General features: G+C 40.1%; 3 protein-coding genes across 3 annotated transcripts in view; all 3 read right to left on the reverse strand.

Moving 5' to 3' along the window:
* The window catches only part of LOC105210934 (protein charlatan), a 45422-nt gene extending 32024 nt beyond the window's left edge, over positions 1–13398 (reverse strand). Inside the window, exon 1 of the mRNA XM_054233240.1 lies at positions 12155–13398. The gene's annotated coding sequence lies outside the window, so the exon portion shown is untranslated. The remainder of the gene's footprint in view (positions 1–12154) is intronic.
* A 3116-nt stretch (positions 13399–16514) lies between these two features.
* Positions 16515–19384, reverse strand: LOC105210997 (uncharacterized). The gene is made up of 7 exons (XM_054235227.1): positions 19333–19384; positions 18937–19066; positions 18244–18386; positions 17834–18181; positions 17596–17771; positions 17322–17549; positions 16515–16577 (listed from the first exon to the last, which is right to left on the reverse strand). The coding sequence occupies exons 1-7, from the start codon at positions 19382–19384 to the stop codon at positions 16515–16517; spliced, it is 1140 nt and encodes a 379-aa protein (XP_054091202.1).
* Positions 19385–20358: 974 nt separating this feature from the next.
* On the reverse strand, positions 20359–25698 carry LOC105210932 (uncharacterized). The gene is made up of 6 exons (XM_054233322.1): positions 25672–25698; positions 23897–25352; positions 21961–22096; positions 21742–21884; positions 21312–21659; positions 20359–21234 (listed from the first exon to the last, which is right to left on the reverse strand). The coding sequence occupies exons 1-6, from the start codon at positions 25681–25683 to the stop codon at positions 20693–20695; spliced, it is 2637 nt and encodes an 878-aa protein (XP_054089297.1). The 5' UTR covers positions 25684–25698; the 3' UTR covers positions 20359–20692.
* Positions 25699–27641: the final 1943 nt, after the last annotated feature.

Here is a 27641-nt window from a genome sequence, read left to right on the forward strand (position 1 = left end):
GGGGTTCTAGCTCGGGCAGTCGGCAAGTCGTGACTCATAGAATTGAGCGCGTAATCGTTGTATACGAGCACAGACACCGGCTTGTGATGCATGATAAGGGCTAAACCGAAGCTCGCCAATACATGCATTACACTTGTGGATGTAAATTGTCGAATGCATTCTACATTGTTTGCGGAAATCATTCAGGTTGTGGGAAGTGGGGACTCCCTATGCGCCGGGTGGCTATTTTATAGCGTGACTTGCATCAATGCAAATATGCACATTCGTACGTCATTGTTGTGATCTCATGCAGTAATCTCGAAAGTACTGTTTACTTGTTTAGAAAATCCGGAAATAAATGCGCTACTGGAACTTCCAGATTTTTGCGCGGTATTTTACAATTGCACTTGTTGACCTGTGAACGTACACGTGATATCGAAATGAAAGCGCAATGCAATTGAGGTGAGCTAAAATGATGATTAGCGATTTATTGTTCGAAAAATTGAAGCGAATCCGAAGCTACTCGCAACAAAATTGGCTCTTAAGTTGCAACAAGAATTAGGGAAGTCATACATATGTAGAGCATAAATTAACCGCTGAGTTTTTCCCGATCATAGTTTTAAGAGTTTAGTATCCGAATGAAGAAAATTTATAAGTTAGAAAAACCTCTCAAGGTGTACAGAGAATAGGTGTATCAAAATCTAACATATTTAATTTGGACTTCTGGGGTCTTATGTCTGGTGGTGGTAATATAATGGATTATGTTTCATGAGAGTCTATTGGACTATATACCTTAACATACTAAACTGTTTCAAAGCCGTCTGACTTGATGGACATCGAATATTTGCGGACTTTGGCGTTAAGAAATATTCACGAACATAAAATTTCCAAAAAGATCAGTTCAAGAGGACGCTGGTGGAGGAATGGTAAAAAATACCCCTTAAATCACCCGAACGCTGGTTAATGCAATGCTAAAGAGTCTCATTCAACCACCAGTTGGTATCAATAAGAAAGCCATCACATCACATAGTTTTATTATTCACTTAACATGACTGGAATATAAATATAAGAAGATTATCGAGACGTAGAAGATTTCAGACCAATAACCAAATAAATATTCTATAATGAAATGGTTTCGCTTAAAGTGCAATAGCTAGTACCTAGGAGGTACTAAAATTATGTACCCATTGTGACTCCACCGGGACTACAATCCCCTCACACTACCATGTCATCTCTGAACCATCCAAGAGGTCTTGATAGAGTTGTTCAATGCACCTTCAAAGACATCGTCAAAAAATCGTGACCGATCGTTATCTTTCTTTTCCTGTACAAATCCTTGCATCCACATAGAAGATGTTCCCTGTCTCCTCCTCTTCTACTTCTTGGCAACTTCTGCAATAGTCGTGTCGGATATATGTATGTTGGTGGGATCCGTGTCTGAATATAGTGAACTAATTATTAATAGAGAGACCCCACTATCTGCGCCCATTACCGTGGGATAAGCCTACTTAACATCGTTTATAAGGTTCTATGGAGCGTACTGTATGAAAGACTAAAGCCCACCGTTAAAGCCGTGTGGCTTTAGGCCTGGAAAAACTACATCTGACCAGATATTCACCATGCGCCAAATCTTGGAAAAGATCCGTGAAAAGTGGATCGACACAGACCATCTCATTGTCGATTTTAAAGCTGCCTTCGACAGCAAGAAAAGGAGCTGCCTTTACGCCGCGATGCTGTGTAAGCTGACGTTGAGCAACACCATGAGGTCCGTCAGGATCGGGAAGGACCTCTCCGAGCCGTTCGATACCAAACGAGGTTTCAGACACGGTGACTCACTATCGTGTGACCTCTTTAACCTGATGCTGGAGAAAATAATACTATAGAGAAGGTACAATTTTCTATAAGAGTGTACAGGTACTGGCGAACGCCGATGATATCGATATATTGGAAACAACACCCGGGCCGTTAGTTCTGCTTTTTCCAGACTGGATAAGGAAGCGAATCGTATGGGTCTGGTGGTGAACGAGGACAAGACGAAATATCTCCTGTCGTCAAACAAACAGTCAGCGCATTCGAGTCTTGGTTCCGACGTCACTATTGACAGTCATAACTTTGTAGTTGTAGATAATTTCGTCTATTTGGGAACCAGCATTAACAGTAATAACAATGTCAGCCTGGCAATCCAACGCAGAATCACTTTTGCTAACAGGTGCTACTATGGACTAAGTAGGCAATTGAAAAGTAAAGTCCTCTCTCGACGAACAAAAACCAAACTCTACAAGTCGCTTATCATTCCCGTCCTACTTTACGGCGCAGAAGCGTGGACGATGTCAACATCCGATGAGACGGCACTAGGAGTTTTCGAGAGAAAGGTTTTGCGGAAGATTTATGGTCCTTTAAACATTGGCCGCAGAAGATGGAATGATGAGCTGTACGAGTTATACGACGACATTGACATAATTCAGCGAATAAAAAGACAGCGGCTACGCTGGCTAGGTCATGTTGTTCGAATGGACGGAAGTGCTCCAGCTCTGAAAGTGTTCGATGCAGTATACGCTGGTGGAAGCCGAGGAAGAGGGAGACCTCCAATCCGATGGAAGGACCAGGTGGAGAGGGACCTGGCTTCGCTTAGTATAACCAATTCCAAAGATCTCTCTGCCAGAAGGAAAGACGCGTGGCGCGCTGTTGTGGACTCGGCTATAACTGCGTAAGCGGTGTCTACGCCAGTCAAGAAGAAGAATTATTACTAGTATAATCAGTAGTGTTGGGCTTCGTCCATGTGATAGCTTTATCGATTCAGTAGATTCTACAAGATTTGTGGCGGATACATCTTCTTACTCATAATCATCAGATTCTTTCATATTGGCGGCGTCTTTCTCAAAATTGATCGTTTCGTTTTTTTCGATTGCATTCAATTTTTCAATATCGATTTCAGTGTGTTTCTTGAAATACATGGTATGAAAATAATAATAGATGGATGAAAGTTCCCCCAATTATTAGTGGATTAACTTTATGCTAACCAGTTGTATTTGCGCATACAATAACAGGGATTCTAGCTGTTTTTCCCCGAAGAGAACATCATTAGTATTACATACGTTCTATTAGGAAGTATTCTCCAAAACAAACCGGTCTCATTTACGTTATAAATTTGGTCCTTGCAAAGCTAAAGCTCATAAATAGTAATAAATGACTCGTGTGTCGGCCAACAGTTTTTTCCGGACCACTTTTAACAGTTGAACTCCTAAGCGGGACTTTAATTCAGATATCCATGCGGAACTAGTATGGAAATTATCTTCCGTTTCCTTAATATCAGCGTGGAACTTTATCACCCTTTTCTTTAGTAACTCCTCACTGACTGGACATTTATTTTTTTCGTTGTTCTTCAAACCGATTGTACAATTTACCTTGTGAGAAAGTATTTCTATCTATCTATCTATCTATCTGTCTAATTTTGTTTATTTATTATTTAATCTATGACTCTAATTTTTCATCAGAAATAAGCAGTTAAGTACAATTTAGGGGAATACCCGATTAAAACTCACTTTTTTCCGTTGCTCTCTATTTTAAATGTTTGTCAACTATTACGAGGTTTTCTATCGGTCACCCTATAGAGTACTCAATTTAGTTCTTCACTCTTTACACTCCAGCTCTGAAAGTGTTCGATGCAGTACCCGCTGAAGGAAGCCGCGGAAGAGGACGACCTCCAAGACCAAGTGCAAAGTGACCTGGCTTCACTTGGTGTTTCCAGTTGGCGCCAAAAAGCAAAAAGGAGGAATGAGTGGCGCGCCCTGGTGGATTCGCTATAATCGCTTAAAGCGGTTCCTACACCAAATATATATATTTAATTTGAATTATTCGTTGTTCTATTATTCTTTTCTGACTCAATTAAAAACAGGCTTAAGTTGGAGTTCAAACTTGCCATGGGTTTATTTTGTAGAATATATTGAATTAATTTCTTATATTTAGGGTTATATTAAATAGATAGGTTTTTACTGCCTCTAGAAGTTCTAACGTAAAAATAATTTGAAGATATCACAACTTCCCCGACAATGTTGTAAAAGGTAGTTAATTTTTCTTTTCAGATAAGAATTTTTCGCTATAAGTGGTTGTCGTACAAAATTCAAACTCCAGAGTTTGTATAGTACCTAAAAAACAGTATGAGTGTGACGTCAAATAGAAAACACTAGATTGACGACAATCAATCGATTTATCACTCTATCATTAAAACCAGAAAATTATAAAATTATCTATGAAAGCTTTTCACCGCTACCTCATTCTGACTCACTGGTCCATTGAGACGTTGCAATTTAGTTATGGAATTTCCATAAAACGAGCGAGCGCTCGTAGCAAAACGTGTCGGGCAAATCACCTTATTCAAACTCAGTGAAATTGAAAGTCACAACGAGCAGCAGAGGTGATGCACAGACTGATCTGAGAGGTGAGGTGATGCTGAGAGACGAGACGAGTGGTGAAGTAGTCCGAACGGCAGCAACAAAGTAGCCAACACAAGCCTAGCATAGTTGCTATCTGGGCACTTTCGTCATCAAATAACAAGTGTCTACCTCACAAACTCGCATATATTTTGTAAGTACGTAAGTATGTATGCGAATATGAATGATCCAATGGGCAAAGTCAACACAGAGCGTGTATTAAACCAGTTAGTGAATGATCAGCAATAATGACAACAACAATAACAGTAACATTGAAAGAGTCACAACAATGAGGATTGCAGCATCCGCACGTAAAGAGAGTTCCCCCATATTTATCGTCGTCAAACCAAATGCAATACATACATCAGTGACTGTGTGTGTATGTGTACAATACGTCAAAACCAGTTTTGCAAACTCATGAGATTCACCTGAGGGGTTTACACCAACAAAGACTACGCCACTGCATGCACCTACACTCTGCAGGCCGCCGTTTGGACAGGAAAAACGTATCGAATGATTACGAAATTTGTTGTTGTACCGATATTCTTGAACAGCCGTCTACTCGGTTGTGGAGGGAAGGGCGCTGAGTACATACATACATACGTGCGTACGAGCTTGCTTTGGCGATCATTGAGCCAACAACATCTGCAACGGTGTTTGTGGCGCTCGATCGATGGCTCTTTGGCTCTTTGAAGTGCAGTCTCAACATAACTGAAATCTTGTATGAGTGCAACTTATTGGCATTGGTTGCCTGCGCTTACGTCTGGCCGGTCGGACCATGTCCGAGTGGTGCGCCAAATGGCTTGACAGGAGTACTACAGACAGACAGACATACCATACATACATACGCACACATAACAGTGATATAATGCTGTGCTGCAACGCAAGAAGGTCAATATGGATTTACTACCAATTTTTACTTTTCTTGTTGCAGTTTTTATTGGCTTTGTAATTGCTGTTGCTCCCGCTGTTGTTGTTGTTGGGAAACCTGTTGAGTGAGTTGGAAATTGAAATTAGGTTGTGCGTTTCAAGGAGCGTGTACATCGATAATGATGGGGAAAACTGGCTTGCCGGCGTTGCATGTGTGTGTGTGTGTGTGTCCAGTGAGTCAGTAGGGCTTCCTTGTAAACGGATGTGCTGTTATGATTTTGGTATGCGGGGCTCTCGCAAGCTGTAAGGTAAGGTAAGGTGCACATGTGCGCTGGAGTTATGCGCGCTGAAATTGGGTTACTGGGCGCAAGTAGTTGTTGCACCTAACTGCATGCATAAATTGACATGAGCACTTGGTGTTGTGATTTTTTCAGATATATTTATAGAAGCCGATACGATATGTACATATGTAGTAAAGTGAAAAGCCTACTTGAGGTGTATTAATGGTATGCGTCAGATGGACGCTGGATGTGCCGCTGTTATTTAAGGACATTTTCCTAAACCTTTGTTCTAACTATAATAATAATACAGTATTGATTTAAAAAAGTTCAAAAATTCTGTATTATTTTATAAGATACGCAATATATTCTCTAACCTTAAGAAAGTTCCTTGAAAAATAGAGAAGTAGAACTTTACAACGCTGCTTTAAAATATACCTAAGTCCCGGTGTTTATCTTTCGGTTATAATTAACATTTCTTGAAAGTGGCTGGTGACATGATATTACTGCCTTTCAAATCATTTTGATTTTTTATTTGCTATTTTCGACCCTAATAGAATCTCTTAGACGTCCACTGCGTTATTAATCTTCGGTTTCAATATTAGAGTCCATATTCTATTTTAGCAAACTACTTACGAATGGTAGTGGACTATGTCCTCCGATGAACTCCGGCATTAGGAATTGTCGAGGGAAAGGTTTTATCGCTTAAGATTTATGGCCTTTTGAACATTGACAATGGTGAGTACGAGTTATACGAAATAGTTCAGCGAATAAAAAGATAGCGGCGACGCTGGCTAGGTCATGTCGTCCGAATGGTCGAAAGCACTCCAGCTTTGAAAGTGTACCCACTGGTGAAAGCCGGGGAATAGGAGGAGCTCCACTCCGTTGGAAATATCAGGTGGATAACTCAGTAGTTTCAGTCCAAAACCGATTATGTACACTTTTAAGGGGTTATATGGGTTTCGTGGGTAATTTTCAAGTCGTTCCGTATAATAGCCCTTGGAAGTTGGGCGCTCCATGTTAGGTATTATTGTTACTCAAAACTTTAAACGCATTTTTCTCGGAACAGTGTTTTCAAAATCGGTTGTCAAATGTTCTCGAAAACTACTCAACAGATTTTGATGAAATTTTGCACAGGTGTTCGAGATACAATTTACCCGTGTTTGGGCGAAGGATTTTTTTCAATTACAACTATTAAAAAAAAGTCTAGCGAATTTGACCAAAATTTTTATTTTATGTTTGGATTTTTTCAATTTTTTGAATGATGATGATGATCCTGTCATGAGTTATGCTGACAACGCGGGCGGACGCACCTTTTTTCCGACGGGTCACCGGAAATGACGTCACAATGGAGGAGTTCTATTTTTTTTTTGAAGATTTCAGAAATAAGACAAAAAAAGTTTGAAAAAAGTTAAATAACTAATTTTTTACATAGAAAAAATATTGAAATAGGCCTTTTTTTTACCCGACAAAACCCATGTAACCCCTTAAAGCATATTAATACAATACAAACGAACCTTATGGAACATGGAATTGGAACTGGTCATACTTTCGGATGCTTTCCTTGGCCATGTCAAAAAGTGTGTTTATGAATAAAGAGCGGAAGGTTGTTCTTTTGTACTTTTGTTTCTACTGTTAGATAGGGGTCCTCAAGTCAATATAGAATATAAACTGCAACCTGTGCATATCAATTGTGCCCTCCTAATGTCTACAACAACTCCATCAGTCGCAGCACTCCTATAAATTTCAGAATGGTGCTGGGATTGGTGGAGTCTAAAAATTTTACTCCTGTTCCTGTGAAGTGTTACACATTCTAATAGCAGGTTTCTGATGAGATTATGCCCAGATTGTACAAATGCTTCCTGAGCTTACAGTGACCTGTATACCGTCCCATCAGAATTCATAATTTGTTTCTTGGTAGGTTTATTAAACACTTAAATACTTCAATATTTAATAACATATACATGAAAGTACAACACCAGGAGATGGCGAACCCGATTCCCCAATCGATGACGATGGAATAGATGTTCCATTACCCGACCATGAAGAAATTCGAATAGCAATTACCCGCTTGAAGAACAACAAAGCGGCGGGGGCCGATGGATTACCGGCCGAGCTATTCAAATACGGCGGCGAAGAACTGATAAGGTGCATGCATCAGCTTCTTTGTAAAATATGGTCGGAAGAAAGCATGCCTGACGATTGGAATCTTAGTGTGCTCTGCCCAATCCATAAGAAGGGAGACCCCACAATCTGCGCCAACTACCGTGATATAAGTCTCCTCAATATCGCATATAAGGTTTTGTCGAGCGTATTGTGTGAAAGACTAAAGCCCACCGTCAACGAACTGATTGGACCTTATCAGTGTGGCTTTAGACCTGGAAAATCTACAATGGACCAGATATTCACCATGCGCCAAATCTTGGAAAAGACCCGAGAGAGAAGAATCGATACTCACTATCTTTTTATCGATTTTAAAGCTACCTTCGATAGCACGAAAAGGAGCTGCCTTTATGCCGCGATGTCTGAATTTGGTATCCCTGCAAAACTAATACGGCTATGTAAGCTGACGTTGAGCAACACCAAAAGCTCCGTCAGGAACGGGAAGGACCTCTTCGAGCCGTTCGACACCAAACGAGGCTTCAGACAGGGTGACTCACTATCGTGCGACTTCTTCAATCTATTGCTGGAAAAAATAATACCAACTGCAGAACTAAATAGAGAGGATACAATCTTCTACAAGAGTATACAGCTCCTGGCGTATGCCGATGATATTGATATCATCGGAAGCAACAACCGCGCCGTTTGTTCTGCGTTTTCCAGACTAGATAAAGAAGCGAAGCGTATGGGTCTGGTGGTGAATGAGGACAAGACGAAATATCTCCTGTCATCAAACAAACAGTCAGCGCACTCGCGTCTTGGCTCCCACTGTTAACAGTCATAACTTTGAAGTTGTAGATAATTGCGTTTATCTGGGAACCAGCATTAACAACACCAACAATGTCAGCCTTGAAATCCAACGCAGAATCACTCTTGCCAACAGGTGCTACTTTGGACTGAGTAGGCAATTGAAAAATAAAGTACTCTCTCGGCGAACCAAAATCAAACTCTATAAGTCGCTCATTATTCCCGTCCTGATGTATGGCGCTGAAGCGTGGACGATGACAACATCCGATGAGACGACTCTTGGGGTTTTCGAGAGAAAGGTTTTGCGCAAGATTTATGGTCCTCTAAACATTGGCAACGGCGAATACCGCAGACGATGGAACGATGAGCTGTACGATTTATACGACGTCATTGACATAGTTCAGCGAATAAAAAGACAGCGGCTACGCTGGCTAGGTCATGTTGTACGGATGGAAGAAAACACTCCAGCTCTGAAAGTATTCGATGCAGTACCCGCTGGAGGAAGCCGCGGAAGAGGACGACCTCCACTCCGGTGGAAAGACCAAGTGCAAAGTGACCTGGCTTCACTTGGTGTTTCCAGTTGGCGCCAAAAAGCAAAAAGGAGGAATGAGTGACGCGCTCTGGTGGATTCGGCTATAATCGCTTAAAGCGGTTCCTACGCCAAATATATATATATATATATTTAATAGATCCGCTGTCTGCAGCCAGCGTTCCTCCCTGTCTGTCCTTTCCTCATTCCGGAATCTTTCTGATTATGTGTGGCGCCAACGCTATAAAGGATTCTGGACCCAGCAGTTTTGTTGACACTGCAGATCGTGCTAGTTCGTCGGCGACTTCGTTTCCCTTTGTGTGCCGGCTATAGACTATTGAATCCATCGATCCATTCTCTGACCAAGCGGGACTTTGTCGCATACGAAGAGATCGCTTTGAGTGCAAACTTAATCGCGTATAAAGACTATTTCCTTTTCCGTTATCACCACAGTGGGGGTAGAACAGAGATGGTTTTATATCTGGTCAAGAGCTGTCTCTTTAACACCATATACCAAATATGTAAAGGGTGATTTTTTAAGAGCTTGATAACTTTTTTAAAAAAAAAAACGCATAAAATTTGCAAAATCTCATCGGTTCTTTATTTGAAACGTTAGATTGGTTCATGACATTTACTTTTTGAAGATAATTTCATTTAAATGTTGACCGCGGCTGCGTCTTAGGTGGTCCATTCGGAAAGTCCAATTTTGGGCAACTTTTTCGAGCATTTCGGCCGGAATAGCCCGAATTTCTTCGGAAATGTTGTCTTCCAAAGCTGGAATAGTTGCTGGCTTATTTCTGTAGACTTTAGACTTGACGTAGCCCCACAAAAAATAGTCTAAAGGCGTTAAATCGCATGATCTTGGTGGCCAACTTACGGGTCCATTTCTTGAGATGAATTGTTCTCCGAAGTTTTCCCTCAAAATGGCCATAGAATCGCGAGCTGTGTGGCATGTAGCGCCATCTTGTTGAAACCACATGTCAACCAAGTTCAGTTCTTCCATTTTTGGCAACAAAAAGTTTGTTAGCATCGAACGATAGCGATCGCCATTCACCGTAACGTTGCGTCCAACAGCATCTTTGAAAAAATACGGTCCAATGATTCCACCAGCGTACAAACCACACCAAACAGTGCATTTTTCGGGATGCATGGGCAGTTCTTGAACGGCTTCTGGTTGCTCTTCACCCCAAATGCGGCAATTTTGCTTATTTACGTAGCCATTCAACCAGAAATGAGCCTCATCGCTGAACAAAATTTGTCGATAAACACATTTCGAACCGAACACTGATTTTGGTAATAAAATTCAATGATTTGCAAGCGTTGCTCGTTAGTAAGTCTATTCATGATGAAATGTCAAAGCATACTGAGCATCTTTCTCTTTGACACCATGTCTGAAATCCCACGTGATCTGTCAAATACTAATGCATGAAAATCCTAACCTCAAAAAAATCACCCGTTACCTCCTATTAGAAATTCCGATTTAATAATACTGCCCATTACTAAAACTAGTAATTCAATTCTAAACTCGCGCTGGCAATGAGTGGGTTAATGTGAAAAATTTGCAAAGTTTGCTACTCTTTTAGATACACAAAAATCATTCGACCACAAACGAACGCACAACCCCAATTTATATCGGTGATTTTTCATTATTCCTGCGCACACGTACAAATACAAAAACAAATACAAATCCGTCAGTCAATTAATACAAGCGAGAGCACAATTAAACTGCACTAAACGCTCACACAACTCACTGCATAGCTGCGGAATAGAGTCAAAACAGCGCCACAGTGCACGAAATAATTTAAATTCAAAACGTAAATTCCAGCGCGCGCGCCACCTAGCGGCCAGTCAGCTGGCTTGTTGTTGGGTATTCTAGTGGAAAACGAACAAAGCGAGCGAGCGTACAACGGGACACAAATAAACGGTAAACAAAACAAACTCAAACTACAAGCCGCTGAGTGGCAGCGCATGGGTGAGTGAGTGAGATGGTGTGTGGCGTCGAGTGAGACAACAAGAGTGGGCGCAAATTTGTGGAGCAAAACAAAAAGTGACAGAACATGGAAAGGTGCGTAAAATCACGCGAGTGTGTGTGTTTGTGTGTGAAAGTTGAGCGCAAAGAGACAGCGTTAAAAACAGCAAAAAGCGACAAGTGGAAAGAGAATATGATTGGTAAGAGGAAAATGGACAAACAAGGCGACTGGACTGACTGAGCGTGTGCGTTTGAGTGGGTTGGTCGCATATTTACTTAGCTGTATGTGTGCCAAATGACATTGTTTGCTGCTTTGCTAGCTGTGTGCAAAGGAATTGCATTGAAAAATTGTTATAGATACATTTTGTAAGTGAGTATATTAAAAATTAACGAAAAGTAGTAAGGGTGTGTGGGCTAAGTCAGCGCTTAACACAGGCATACGCGCTTATATCCTTTGCTTGGCTGTTACTGCGACTGCTAACGCTTCCGGCCGACGCAGACATGTGTGTGTGAGTGCCAACTTCTTCTTACTTTGTGCGAGTTGTGGGAAGCAAATTAAATAAATATGTGCTTATAAAAGCGAAATTAAGGAAAGAGTAAGTTGAGTAGTTGTAATGAAAGACACGCAAAAAAAAAACCGTTAGACAGTCGACAGACAGTGTGCAGTATGAGCGTGCTGAACTGTTTGCAAGGCCCACCGCCGAACACGACGTGAAGGCCCTGCCTTGCTTTGCCTTGCCTTAGTGGTGTATGCTTGTATGTGTGCAGCTATTTAGCAGCAAAAATCCATAGAAATGCTGACGAGTGTGAGCTATGAGCAGTGTGAGCTGCGCAGCGTTTAGTCGGCTGGCTAGTCGATTTGACGACGACTTTTCAATTGCAGCGATATGGCTAGCCAACAACTGTTTTTCATTGGCGAAAAATCAATAAAAATGTTTGTATCATTTGATTTTAAAATTTTTGTCGAATTAAAGCACGCACACATACAAACAAACATATATTTACACATACAGCTATATATATATATATATATATATATATATATACATAAATACATGCTGCTATACATAAATACATGCTGCTATATATATAGCATATTTAATGGCTGGTCAATCAATCAATATTCCATTTGTCCATTAAGCATTAATTACTTCAACTAAATTGAATTAAACATTTTTTTTTCACTACTCACCAACATCGCCAAAGACATGTTTGCTGCTGTCGTCCTTGCCACGCGCCTGCAAAATTTTTACACTATTCTATTTGGTGGGCAATGCCTTTGCTGCACTTCAAGAATTATTGCAAGCTTTGCTTTGTTGAACTAAATAAAAATAAATAAAATAAAAAATGCCAAACACCAACTTTATGCACCAGCGTTTGTGGCGCCTACAGCAGGCAGGCAGGCAGGCAGCCGCTTTGTGTGTGCCACCCAATGCCGTTTTTCTTTGACAGTATTTTTACTTCAGATTTTTTTCTGCTTTCTTTTTCTTTTTTTTTTCTGTGCACAACACAAATTTTTTCTCACACTTTGCCGCAGAAAACGTTTTGTGTGGCACCGTTATAGCGTCTCATCGACTCGCACTCAGACTCCGTTATTTTTTCGGACTCCGACGCCGTTACCGTTACCCGTCACTTTTGCCATTACACTACCAAAACCAAAGTAAGTGTTCCGCATTGTGCCGTGTGTTCCTCCTTATGAGCGCAGCGGCGTGCTGTGCTGCAAGCTTGCACCACTGCCGTTAATAAAATATATAGATATTTTTCCTTAGAACCCAAACACGCATACACTTGTACAGCGGCGTTTCACACACACACATACACACACTTGCGCGTTGGCTGAGTGAAAAAATGGCGTCTACACTACAACCTATGGAAAATCCGTACACTTAACGCTTTAGCTAAGCTTTTCTGTTGCTACAGCCAGCTGCTGGCTGTTGGCCGCCACAACACACACTGTCATATGAAATATGGCCAACACAGCGTCACAAGCGCCAGCAGTCGGTCGGCAGCGAAGAGTCGGCGCTCACGCGCACCCGATGAGGACGAGTAGTGTTTGGCGACGGCGACGCCGATGAATTGTCGAGTTTGTTGCAGCAACAACAAGCAAAGTGGTGCGCCCAACGCCCACTAACACACGCGCACACACACTAAGAGGCGCTTGCTGTCTGCGTTAATGTTTTAGTTTGTTCTTGTTGTTGTTGTTGTTTAGTTATGTTGCTCTGTAACTGCTGGTTTGCTGTGTAGCCAGCCGTCCCGTTATCCCGAGTGTTGTCATCAAATGCCAATTGAATAATAATTGCGATTGTCGCAGGGTAACGGTAAGTTTGTAACGGTTTCACTGACTGCCTGCCAACGTTTGGTGCGCTCACGCTCTCAAATGCTCTCGCACACCGAGTCTGGGCATAGTAGGGCGCAATCTCCTAATGCACTAGTGGGCCGTTCGGACACAGAGACACTGCGGCGTGTCTAAAAGCTAGCTGGCTGTGTTGGTAAATTGCTATGCAGCCCCTTACAGCCTAGTTCTAGGCGCGCGCAAACCTTGTAGCGTCGCCTACAATGCTTCAACCTCTACTACCGACTGTTGTAAATTCGTATTTCGTCGCACACGTAAAATTCATCGCTAAGTGTGGAAAACACCATCGATTATTTCTACAAACATAACTAAACATGTTTGAGTGTATTTGTGTATGTGTACGTGAGAGAGTAAGAGAAAGTTTCTAGCTTTTTTGCCACCCACTTTCTCAACCCCAAACTGTCTGCGCGCACTTTTTACACACAAACCCATACCAATATAGATTAATATGACTGTGTGTGTGTGTGTGTGTGTGTGTGCTTAATGGCGTCATTGTATTTGTATGCATTGCCAACGGGCCGTTTGCAGCAACAAGGCCAACAATAATAGTCAAAACAATAACAAATGCAAGCGAATTTATTTCTGTACATTTAACAAATCGATAAATAATTTTTAATTGTTTTGTTGCATTAGTGTGCACATATACATACACATGCACCTGCGAATATGTGTGTGAATATTTGCACAGTTACAAAAGAGCAACAATCCATTGCTGCTGCCATGACAAGTATTGCATGGGTTAGTGAAAGCTTCTGTTGTAGTTCATTATAAAGAAAATTTATGAAACTAATTTTCTGCCTGAGAATGGAGCTGCATTTGAACGCATTCCCAACTATTGCCACGCCCACAAGTTGGAAAATTTCGAAAATATTTAAGTTATGGTAACTTAGCATTTAAAAAGTAAGCTAGACAGTTTTATACTTGTGTTCAGAGGGGGGAGGATCTTAAAGTGATCTTAAAAGTACTTGTGTCCTCACATTGTCTACAACAACTCCATTAGTCCCAGCTCCTTGATGAATTCCAGAATAACGCTGAAAGTAGGGGAGTCGATGGGGATCCACTGCCAAAAAAGGTTCTGGGTCTGTCACTTTTGTTGCAACAGCCGTTCGAATTAAGTCGTTCGCTAGCTCGTTCCCTGCTATTTCTTTATGTCCCGGCACACAGATTAGATGTACGCTATTACATATATGCTGATAGATAGTTGAGTCTTCTCTCTAACCAAGCGGAACTTTGTTATATACGGGGTAATCGCTCTAAGTACCGCTTGGTTTTTTAGAGCCACCCGTGTACCAGTGCAGCGAGTACCTCTTGAGTAACGCCTCGAATGGCAAACAGTTCCAGTCACCTATATTATATTACTATCTTATTACACATATTATTCCCGTCCTGATGTATGGCGCTGAAGCTTGGACGATGACAACATCCGATGAGAAGACTCTTGGGGTTTTCGAGAGAAAGGTTCTCCGCAAGATTTATGGTCCTCTTGGAAATGGAACGATGAGCTGTTTGATGATGGATGAAAACACTCCAGCTCTGAAAGTGTTCGATGCAGTACCCGCTGGAGGAAGCCCCGGAAGAGTACAACCTCCACTCCGATGGAAAGACCAAGTGGCTAATGACCTGGCGTCAGTTGGTGTTTCCAGTTGGCGCCAAAAAGCAAAAAGGAGGAATGAGTTGCGCGCTCTTGTGGTTCGGCTATATATATATATATATATATTGAGTCCCTAGGAAGGAGAGCTACTGGGAACTTTTAATTGTTCTTCTTGTTTTGGGATGATATCACGTTCTTATTTAGTGGAATATTATCTACAAGACTCGTAAACTTTCCCGAACAATCATATACACATGTTTTAGCCATTCCAGCTGACATCACTCCGTCCGAAGATCATGTAAATAATAATTGTATTCGGTTTCTTCCAAATAAGATTTATTTTCATCCGAAGAAATTACATAGCGCCAATTACACTTCCATCTTTATACATGGGTATGATGATCCTTGATACTGTCCTGTTGTCGTGCTCTGGCTCCGGGAAGCATCCATAACAGCATAATAGAACGGAAGACCTAGTCTTCGTAGGACCGTTTTTCTCCCTTTGCGACACTACTGAGTGCGCAGTCTTACCGCTCTGTAGAACTGAATGTACATTAATGGTTCGCTAATCGGTCTCCTGCAAGAAATACATATGATTTTTCTATAATTTTCTAGTGACTTCGCAAGATCCGACTCGCTTTCCGGACTCCAAAGCTTTGTTATATTCGGCTTTGTTATATTTGTTTTGTGGCTTACTTCTGTCTACCAGTATCTGATTTATTTGCGTTGGCTATCCAGCGGCTGTGCAGCGTTTCCCAGTACTGCTCACCCCAGCCATTTCTCATTTCCTCTACTGAATTGCTATTTGACGAATCGTTTGGTTCTTTGCAAGCTGCGGTTGGAGCTGAAGCTATATAAATATTAATCTGTTTGTTGCCAGCTTCGTTTAATTAGTACTTATGGGGTGGGTAATTAAATCATAATTTATTTCAAATGACTTTAAATTTAATGTAGTTTCACATCTATTTAAACTACATTTTGAAAAAACTGTTCCCATGGGTAAATGAAAAGAATTAACTGATTCTGCGCCATCTATGAAAGACGTGTCAGTAAATCATTACTCAGCACACATTACCAGCGACATCTAACGACTGCTAGGATGGAAATTTATATACTCTATTACAGCTACTCAGTGCCATCTGAACTAAGGATTGGTAGTGTATCGCGATGATTGGGGTTGGGTTGCGACATCTAGTGGCGCATAGGTAATATTCAGTGCTGTGGACATGTGTTGTCAGCGTATAGTGTTGGAAATTGTTATTATATCGTCGAGCCGCTAATAGTTTACAGCATAGATTTTGAAAATAATTTTAAAAAATTTCGTCTACTTTTTACATATTCCAGTCTAAGCTTAGGTAATGGTGTGATTTTTGACAATTCGCTCATATTCGCCCAAAATTATGAATCCACCCACAGTTCATAGTATCCCTGAAACCTGAAGCGAATTTTTCCTCTTAAAATTCTGCTTGTCTGAGCTTTTCGCATAGCCAAATTAATTGATCTATTAAAAATTTTAATTGCGAAACCAGTTTTTGCCGTTCGCACTGTCGTCTACTCGATAATCGATCAGCTGTAAATATTTTTGTTTTTGTTTTTCATAAGAAGTTGTTAAGTTTCATCAGCTGATTGCATTTTCTCAATAACCACAGGTATTATTGCCAGCAGCGACATCTACCGTAGAGATTCGATTAGAAATTAATGTAGAAAAATGAGATTTTTAGGCCGGTTAATTGATCAATTAGCTCCTGTGCGAAATAGTGATGGCAGTTTGGCCGAGTTTCTTCACATTTTCATTGACAGACTTGGGGTTTCCGATAAATAAAGGGACTTACATACCAATTTTAAGTGTTAGCCAATATCTACGATTAAAAAAATAAATAGATTTTTTGGCTCAAAGAACACAAAGAGGTATCAATTTACCAATTCGGTAGAACATTTCATATTTTTTAATTCCAACACATTGATTGAGATCTTTATTTTATTTTAGGTAGCATGTGTTTTAGAATCATCGTCGTCCGTAGAGTTCTTCCTGATTTCAAAACTTGACCCAGTATCCGCCATTTTGTATTCAAATGACAATATTTGACACTCACTAACTCCCAGAAAAAATTATCAATGTTAAGACGTTTTGAGGGCTCTGAACTCACCTATGCCCTAATTCGATTCTAGATATATTCGATCCTACTAATCGTTATCCGTTTCTAAACATTACAATGGGGATTAATGGCTCTCAACTTTAGCTATCGCTGACTGATCCTATAGCACAGAGTTCTCTTTGGCGGTACTTATATGTTATCCAACTGCTTGCGGACCATTTTATTCGAGCACGACTTTAATATAATTTGTACTAAGAATCAAGCTTAAGATAACTGTAAACATTGACACCACTGTCAGTTTCGCAGCAGCGTTACATACTAAATAATTGACATAAATAAGAAATTGCGCCGCATTGGGCAACTCGCAGGCCGGATTGGTGCAGGACAACTCATTGCTGTTGATGAATTGTTGAGCCTGCACGGAGACATACAGTGGTGGACAGTCCTCGATTTGTGTGTAACCCACACAGAGTTCACTCAAGTCCAGCGAGTAACCATTGGTAGCAGCTGTCTGACCACAACCCTGTTCCGGCTGATCCGCGCCATCCTTCCGATAAGGCAAAGGCACAGTGCGCGAACTGCAGACGACAAACGAAGCCGGAAACAGAGATGCGTAGATAACGCAAACTCGTCGAACCGAAGAAGTAATTCGGCATTATGCGGTAGAAATTGATGCCACCAGCGCGCACATATTGTACCATTTCATTGGGACCTGCCGAGTTGCCGTACATATCGGCGCCACAACGTGGATTAACCAAACGACGTGGTACTGTAAAGAATATGGAAGGTTACTACAGATCGAAATTGAATAATGTTTGAAGATTCACCCACTTTCGCGTATGCGTTGTACAACCGGTGTACCCGCCGTCCATACACCATATTCCTCACCGAGTGGAAAGATATCCGCATGGGGGTTGGGTACCAGATCCTTGAAACGTATAAGCGCACCCCCGCCATAGTATAGAAAATGTAAATCCGGCACGGAGTAGTTGAGTTTCTGCAGGAAGTTTAACGCATAGTTCATATCCCAGTCGGGCACGTAAGCCAACGGACTGGGGATAAGCAGCGCGATCAGCGATTGCCCACCCAATGAGGAAGTATTGCGTTCAACGTTCATTATATTTTGTGCTAGTTCGGCGGCAGTATTAAGGATTTGAGGTAGGCTGAAACCGGGTTTATCTGAAAGTTGATTAAAAGTTGTACTTTTTGAATTTAGTTAGTGCAGAGACTTGGCAGCTTACACCATGAGTGTGTGGTGATATTCCAATTCTCGTAGACCTCTGACATATAATTTGTGGTGTTTACCATTATTGTAGCATCCGCAGCGGAAAGCAATGCGACGGTACTGGCATAGGGATTTATATTGAGTCGTTGAAGTACGAAACTGTGAAGAAAGGTTTAGAGGCTTTATTGAACAACGCGGTTAAATTTTTGCCTAGCAAGATGGTGATCTTGAGCCACGTTATTTGATTGTACTTAAGATTCATAAGGGATCGAGCTTGAATAAAGGTTCGTCGATGACGAAAGAATCAAGAAATGATGTTGCATGTTCAAAAAGTGACTATGTCGACTTTAAATTACGATCATCATCTGTTTGGGTCGGGTTTCAAATAAAATGAAACAGCCAATGGCGATGAGGAAACCCGAGACTTATGATGTTAGATCTCTAGATTTGGCTCGCCCGGAACTCTTTTTGTGGAGTTCTTTGTATAGAAAATTCTACATAGACGATGCTCGGACTATTGAAGATTTCAAGGTCAACATTCATGCCGAAACGATCAGCGATCACATAGAGTTTCTAACGTTTTTATGTACAATAAACTGAATTTATCAAAAGCAAGTGCCAATATGAATATGTACATATAAATAATAATACTCCTGATTTGTTATCTAAATAATTTAAATTTTTTAGTCAAATTGATAAATTTTCATACTTAACATAATCCGCGACAAAATAGTACGGCCACGTGGTATCCAAAAACACAAATATATTCGTCATAATAGTAGTCATATTGTGTATACCCTGAGGTTCCTCAGCGGCATAGCAGTCGGAGTACATCCAAGCTGTGAAATTGAGAAATGTGTTAAGTAAATTAATAAAGCGAGATATAATTCATAAGGGGATATTTTTTTCTAAGTTGTAAGATTCTTAGGTCTAAGTGTGACCTATATATTCGGAATAAAGTTCACTAGAAAACAAAAATCATTATGTGTAGTATATGAGGGCTAGTTTAATTCGTGGACCGATTTCAACTATTTTTGCCACCAAGCTACATTCGATCCAAGATTATAAGCTCACCTAATTTTGCTAAGATATCTCACATACTAACCAATATATATATTTTTGGCATAGGCGGTCACTGTTGGAAGGAATACATACATCTCCAAGATTTATCGTAAGTGCAAAGTTCTGTTCCGAAATCTTCACTGGTGCTTTATTTATATAATTTATATGGAAAGTAGGCGTGGTTGCGAATCGATCATCGTAGCATTGGGATGACAAGGAAATGATTCGAAACGAGTTTCGTTGAAATTAGTCGAGTAGTTTCTGAGATATAGTAATTGAACCATAAATGGGCAGGTCAATCTGTTTTTAAACAAAACCTTTGTATGGGGGTAGGCGTGGTTATAACTCGATCTTCTACTTTTTTAGATTTATAAGGCGGTAGCTAAAGGAAATTATTCTACAAAGTTTAGTTGATATAGGTTTAGTGGTTTACGATATATGTACATAAAACTTATTAAGGGGCGTGGCCATGTATTCTTTCTCAAAAAAAAATTCCTACCGATTCTATGGGTATCCAAAATAGAGACGCCATGATATTGCTAATTGACAGTGTCATCATATTTTGATCATTAATCTTGTGCAGTCGGAATACTGTCCATTGGAGTGCGGAGTGAAATAATGGGTCCATGTTTTATCCATATTTACGTTTAGACACACTGCTCTGAATTAAAAATTTCTAAATAATGTTTGCAACCGCTTCCCCAGATATCGTTATAGTATCAGTTATTTCGAAAAATTTAATTTGATAGTAATCTAAAACCATTTTGAGATTTGTTTAATGGGTTTGTGTCTTTTGGACGTCTCTGCGTTCATTGACTTCGTTTCTCGTTATGGAACTCGGTAAGCAATTTATGGCTGCGTGCTTCATCCAGCGATAACACACGTCGAGCTAAAACTGTCTTTTAAAGGTTAGGTCTAACCATTAAATATATTGATTCATTTCTAGTGGTGCTTTAAACCCGTCTGGTAGAATGTTAGATATACGGTGTCAATATAGGATGGTTGACTTTCATCTAAAGAGAGGTCGTAAACTGACTAATTTTCCGAATGGATTAAAAACGCTCGAGTATTTTTCGTTGATTCACGTTTATGGCATTCGTACTTTATTCGTGTTACGAGTATACAATAAATTATAGTGGAATGTAAACCAACAATATGTTTTATATTATTAAATATTATTCATATGATAGAAGTACAAATTGATGAACTTAGCCGTCTATATAAAATAGATTATTTAAATATATGATAATTGTGTACTATGGAGGATTGTGTCTCGTGTCTTTGGGATGCTGATAAACTTAACGCTGAATTTCAATACTGTACTAAGTACAGTGGCAACACTGGTAAACCAAATTATGAAAATATGTGTGTGTATGTAGAAAAAATACTAAAGAAATAAGGCACTACTGCAAGGCTTCACGCAGGAAATACGCTAGCGCAACAGTAACGAAGCTGGCAAAGAGACCAGCTACGCCACTATAACAACCCAAATTGGTCACCGCGACGACATAACGTGCTTGATTCGGTGTTTGACAAGCGTTGTCATTGCATGAGACCGTAGATTGGATTGTAGCGGGCGCCTGCACCGAGAGATACAGCGGTGGACACTGGTTGATGTAACTGTAGCCGTTGCAAGCGTTGGACAGATCATAGGAGAACCCGTTGCCAATTGTGGCGCAATTGATGTCGGACGAAGCGCCATTGTAGTTGGTGGCATTGCTCTGGGTTGGCAGTGGTACGGTGCGCGAGGTGCAGATGATGAACTGAACGCCGCTGGTCGATTGTATGGCCACATTGCGATTGCTGCCGGCGCCGAAGAAGTAGTTGGGCATCATGCGATAGAAGTTCGTACCGTTCGGGCTAAGATACTGCGCCAATTGATCGGTGCCCCACGAGGGTGTAGACCAGGTGGACCCGCAACGTGGGTTGATGAGACGACGTGGAACTGCAGACAGGGGTGGCAAACAAGAAATACGATTGTCAAAGCGGGATTGAAATTAGCAGATCAACCGACAAACTTACTTTGATTGATACGCGACACAACTGGCGCGGACGAAGAGGACGCAGTGTTGCCCGTATTCAGCGTAAACAAATCTTGGCTGGGATCGCGTACGTACGGCGCGAAACGGTTGATCTGACCGCTCGTGTAGTAAATGAAATGCAGATCGGGTATTTGTTCGTAAATGTATTGCAATTGTGTGGTGGCATAGGAAGAATCGCTGGCGCTCACTTGCACTGTGCTGTAGGGCATCATTAAAGCGATCAGCGAGCGTCCACCCACCGAGGAGTTTGTTTGTTCGGCAATCATGTAGGCTTGACTCAAGTTTTGCACAGCCTTCAAGACGTTGGGCAAATTAAAGCCAGTGTTAACTAGAGAGCGCAGGGGGTGAAGAAAAAGTGAATAATTCAACAATTGTTTATTTTACTATGTTAAAGTGCTCTAAGAACTCACATTGCGATTGCAGCGTCACATTCCAGTTTTGATAAACGTCAAATAGATAATTGGTGGTATTGACAATAACCGAACCATCGTTAGCAGCTAGCAAAGTGACCGAACTGGCATAGGGGTTCACGTTGATACGCTGCAGTATGTAACTGTAAAATGCATGGAAAATTATATATGCTGGCGTGAGAGATTTTATGCAAAATGTTTGTAATAGAGCTCACTCACTTGAGATAATCAACGATATTGCTGTATTGCCAAGTTGTATCCAAGAACACATAAATATTGGTCATGGGTGTGATCGCATTGGAAACGCCATTGGCGCTGCTGCTAACAGAACAGGTAACGTCGTTAAGACTATTCGCTGAAATGAGAGAGAAGAGTGTGATGAGTTAAACGAGCTGGGAGCAGGTAGTACTATCAGGTGTGAGATGAGATGTAAGGTTTATTCCAAGGCATCAACCTAATTCCAAACGGAATCTAATACAAAGATACATATGTATAATCTTGAGGAGATGTATAGAATCGTGTTTGTTTCAAGGATTTGTTTAATGAAATTGATAAATCGGAAACTCTTGCTAAAGTACCCTGAAGTATGGTTATTACTTTACCGAGACTATAAACACTTTTCTTGTATATATGTGAGTCATGCTCTTTAAAAAAGGGTTAAAAATATTTACGGTGGAAAGCGCCTTATTAGATCACAATTTTTTTTTGTTTTCAAGTTTTTAGTTTACCAGTGTTGCCATACAATTTATTAAAGATTTAATAGTAAAAATAAATGTATAAACATTTCTATGCAGAGTATATAGTAATCGTTTACTTCAATTAATGATACTTTGTGAAACCTAAAACTAATTGAGATAGATATAGAGTTGAATATATAAAATATTGGTCAAGATAATTTGTCTTATCGAATTGTGGATGACTGTCTGTCCGTCCAATAGTTCTAGTAAGCAATAAATTACGAGGAGGGTCGATTCGGCGTCGATCGCAGTAATTCGTAAATTCCTAAATGGAAAGCGTACAAAATACAGCTTGTGCAAGAACTGAAGCCGCTAGACCTATCTAAACGGCATCGCTTCGCTCTATGGACTCTTGCAAAGTTCCAAGAAGATTCAACGTTTTCGAGCCAAATTCTGTTTAACGATGAGTCCCATTTCTGGCTCATTGGATATGTAAACATACCGCATTTGAGACGTAGAGCAACCTGAAAGGTGCCATTTCATCCAGATAAAACAATGATCCTTCAAAAATACTGCCGGTGAGAACGTAACCTTTAATACGAACGTTATCGCTTCATGATAAACGAATATTTGATGCTTGAAATTAAAGCTCGTGATCTCGGCGACATTTCACACACATCGCATCAATTAATGGATTTATTGAGAGAAAACTTTCGTTGAGCAGATAATTTCACGTTTTGGGACGGTCGATTGGCCACCAAGATCGTGTGATACCACTAGAGTTTTTCCAGGGGGGATATTAAAAGCCTACCGTCTATGCGGTCAATCCCGCTTCGATTCAGACACTGGAGCAAAACATCACGCGTGTTATTCGCCAGTTACCAGTCGAAATGTTCGAACGAGTCATCGAAAATTGGACTCAACGGATGGACCATCTGATACGTAGCCGCGGTCAGCATTTGAAAGAGGTGGTCTTTAAAAAATAAATACCAAAGTATGTGCTTTTAATGATTATAAAAATTCCTCTTTAAATTTGAATGGTTTGTGTTTTTCCTTTAAAAAAGTAGCGAACGTCGAAATGGATTACCATTTATATCTAACTTCCAGACCTAATAATAAGTCATAGACTAATATAACCTTGCCATCGGCCGTGTTCATTGATCGTCGGTTTCACGTATATATGTCTACATCAAACTCCGGAAAGAGTAGTTACTACACAAAGCAAGCTTCTTTTATTGATGGACCTCTTCGAACAGAGTTAACACTGAGACTAGATCAATGGAACATTATCCATTGAAGCTCGCCCTACATTTCTACATTAAGACCGGTTCCAATTTTATTACACATTTTCTGATAAAAAATATTATTAGCTCCATCGAGCATAAAGATTTGTATTCTAAAAGTTTCCGGCCCTCAAACTTGTTTAACATTTTCTTTTAGATAAACGACCTTTAAAATATAATATTCGGAATACTTACGGACATAGTTTTGCAGAGCTGCGACAGCCGACTGAGAGAATTGCGCAATGTTTGCGGGCTGCAATGTGACACCCAATTGCATCTCGCGATCCAATACCTGTGCGAAAGCGCTCGTCTGACCAAGCATCGCGGTGCCTGATGCATATTGGTTGAAGTTACTTTTACGGTTACATGCCATAATGCCACTGTTCAACACGCCATTCGTCGAGTAGTACATGCGCAGCAGCTGAGACAACTTCATATTCGAGGCTTGATTACGCCACGAAACGATATTCATTGCAATAATCAGACCATCCAAGCCGCCACGTATCTCGGCGTCGGTCATTTCAAAGTTTTGACGCTGTGTCAAGAAGTACCATTCCGGCATCACCGTACTATTCCAGGCACCATTAGCGCCCACCGAGGCCGTATCCGTTGATGTGAACGGCACTTGCACCAGCGCCACTTCGGCCAGATCACCAGCTAGCGTGGCAGCCCAACGATTATCCACATTCACGGTGGCTGTCTGTGGCAGATTTGTATAGCCATTATTGCGGCTCGATAACGCCAACAATGTGCGCAACTGTACAGACTGTTGTTGTAAGCCGGTAGCAACGCCGGCTAAAAGCGTACCAGCAGATACTGTGCCCCAAGGCGTCCAAATAACACCGTTCTCCACGGGACATTGACTGATTTGATTGTTGTTGGAATTACCCGTATTCGTCCAGCCCCAATCGTTATCGAATGCATTGTAGGCGCCCTTCTTATTGAAGCCTTGCTTTTGCGCTTTAGCATTCAGACTCTCCAACATCTCGACATCGCCGATCATACCGCCGTTACGTTCCCGATTGACGGAGCGTCGCAAGCGCTGCGCGCGATACTGTGACAAACGATTACACACCTGACCTTCGTCGCCGCGCACACGCAAATCCAGCGAGCTGGAGAGCATAAAGTGCAGCGAACAGCGCTCCTCACGTGTCAGCGTGCTGTTGGGGAAAGTGAAGGCATTGCCGGGTATGAGACGCGATAGCAATATGCGGAATTTCGGAAACTGGAAACCGGTCGGACTGTATGGGATCACGCCGGGCGATTCGGCAACACCATAGGCGCGCTGTATGCCATCCTGACGGAAGCGCTGCAGCAGCGCCACGGCGAGTGTGCGCATGTCATGATTGTAGTTGGGTGTGTTCTCCACTTTTTCGATAAGCGAGATCAGCGTTTCAATTGTGGCGGGCAGACGATTTTGACGATTCATAAAGTAACTGGTGTTATAGCATTCGGCCAGTGAGGGCGGAATTTGTGGCATAATATTCTCCTGCGCATGCGTGATGCCTATGCTGCCACATAGGAAGGCTACACAGAGCAGTAGCAGTGATGCGCCCGAGCGCAACACGTTCGTTTGTGACATGTTGTGACGTTGTTGGTGGATTACGAAGGAATCCGTTAGTGCTTCGTTGAATTTGAAATCGGTTTGTGGCTGGAAGGGGAGAGAGAGTGAGAATGTTGTTAGATTTTTTGATGTTATAATTGTATGGGGTAATACAATTTTATTATTCAAACCTTAAGGTTCAGAGAGATTATAGGAGAGTATATGATTTATTATAAGGTCTGTTAATTTATAATAAGTTTTATTAGAAGTTATTTATTTTAAGATCTGTTAAGAAGAATTCTCCGAAGAAACCATATTTTATAAAACATATTATTCTAGCTTATTCACACTCCATACTATACTTAACTTATATAAATAGTTGTTATTACAAAATACCGTTAGTTTTATCTACCCTTGACATACTAACTTTAAAATCCATTAATCATACGCCTAGTCATACCTGACTAGTTTTGCGCTCAATTTACTACTGTATCCCATATTTTATTCGTATTTTGTTGTTGCAGTTCATATATGTTTCTATGTATGTGTGTTAAATAAATTTAATAATAAATATCTTGCGTTAGTATGTGTGAGTTGTACGCCTATTATTTGTACTTCAAAAGCACCTGTGGTTATCTACCGTTAAACTAATAGCAACATAATAAAATGTACTCATTTTTATCAGAATTGAATTTCCAGGAGCAAAAATTATGTACATAAAGCAATGAGTTCGCTTTTTTGAAAATAAATTTGGTTATCTTGAAAATGTTTGTATATATGAACGAGTATGTATGAACAATGTGTAATGAAGTGGTCAAAAATGTTCAATTAATTCTTACAATTCTTACATGTAATGGTGTAATCGATTGTGTGTCAACCTTGAATATGTGAATGTAACTGATTACAGTTAAATGTATGGATGAAGGGTCTTATAGGTATTTATGTACTATATATAGGTACATTTACATATGTATATATAGCTATAAAAATATGTATGTATGATTTACTTAATTGAGTCATCAATACGAGATGTTATAATATGAGTTACAAAAATAACTGATATGAGGAACGGCACTGCTAATCAACTTTAACCATTTTATGAACTTGAGATCAATTTCTGTGTGACTAGAGTATTAATAGTGCAATTAAGAAAATCATTAAATAGTCATTCATTTTAATAAAGTTTTCCATGTATAAAACATAAATTAATTAATTAGTTACCTAATTGCTATTTAATTTAATATTCAATTTGAGATTGTGCACAATTTTGAATACATTGAAACAGTAGCAAATTTCCAGAGTCTGTATTCCAATCTTATTTGTGCAATTTTGCGGCTAATTGTTCTCAATGTATAATAATCAATTGATTAGCCCCAAAGTAGTATTTCATTTAATCCCAAGTTGTACACAATTTCAGCATATTGAAACAATTGGCTAATTGTGCAATTAGTGCTTAATTGATAAAAAATTACTTTAAAAATGTTTAATAGACTTTTCCCACAGCCTAATTAATTTAATACATTAAGATTATAATTGAGAAACTAGTTTTTGCCTTTCGCACAGTCGGCCTCTCGTTTAAAGATCAGCTATTATACATTTTTGTTTTTGCATTTTATAAGAAATTGGTAATTTTCATTAGCTGATTGCCATTTTTTCAACAAAGACAGCCAAATTTAGCATGGACCACAACCCGCAATGCTATATGCCAGTTTCAACTCGATTTGTATTCGCTTAAATATGAATGTATTAAAATAAGATTTTCCTTTTGTATGCTAAATCGAGCTAAAACAGCACTTTTATCGAGCAAAGGCCGGTTAACCGAGTAATTAAATCCTGTGCGAAAAGGCTGTAATCAACTGTGCAGTATGTAATGAGAGTAGATTAACTACTGTTTCAGGACAAAAGGAAATATCTTTAAAACAAAAAGAACAATTTCAAAATATATCGGTTTAAAAAAAGGACTTTGTTTTAAAAATGAATTCGTTAAAAGTTTCAAAAGAATTCAATAGGTTTTGAAACCAAAATGAAGTTTTGAAATGAATGAATGAATGTTAATTAACTACTTAATTCCCACAATTAATTGAGTTGTTTGAGAATGATATTGGAAAAATGAAAATCCTTCTCTACGTTATGCTAGCTGAGGCAATCTTAAATTGGGCCTTTAAGAGAGATAGTTTAAATCTGAAATGCAATACGTAAACACCCTTAAAAGATTCTTTACGCGCTATATATACGATTATTGTTACAAATTAACTTCAGCTTCAATGAAATATTAACAAGTTGATTTTATTTGGCCTTAAGTTGCTATATATTATACAAAATCATAATATGCAATATATGAGCTCATAACAAAGCTAACTAGAAGAACCATAAAATATCTGGATACCATAAGTGTTA

The sequence above is a fragment of the Zeugodacus cucurbitae genome, chromosome 6 (genome assembly GCF_028554725.1).
Source record: "Zeugodacus cucurbitae isolate PBARC_wt_2022May chromosome 6, idZeuCucr1.2, whole genome shotgun sequence".
Taxonomy (NCBI): Eukaryota; Metazoa; Arthropoda; class Insecta; order Diptera; family Tephritidae; genus Zeugodacus; species Zeugodacus cucurbitae.

What these genes read in the sequence shown, in the direction of transcription:
- LOC105210997 (XM_054235227.1), bottom strand. Translation starts at nt 19,384, where the DNA reads ATGTATGTATTCCTTCCAACAGTGACCGCCTATGCCAAAAATATATAT. An exon ending in TGCCAAAAATATATATATTG is followed by an intron (nt 19,067 to 19,332) that starts GTTAGTATGTGA and finishes TCAATTTCACAG; the next exon opens with CTTGGATGTACTCCGACTGC. An exon ending in TATCACCACACACTCATGGT is followed by an intron (nt 18,182 to 18,243) that starts GTAAGCTGCCAA and finishes ATCAACTTTCAG; the next exon opens with ATAAACCCGGTTTCAGCCTA.
- LOC105210932 (XM_054233322.1), bottom strand. An exon ending in AATATCGTTGATTATCTCAA is followed by an intron (nt 21,885 to 21,960) that starts GTGAGTGAGCTC and finishes TGCATTTTACAG; the next exon opens with TTACATACTGCAGCGTATCA. An exon ending in TGTGACGCTGCAATCGCAAT is followed by an intron (nt 21,660 to 21,741) that starts GTGAGTTCTTAG and finishes TGCGCTCTCTAG; the next exon opens with TTAACACTGGCTTTAATTTG.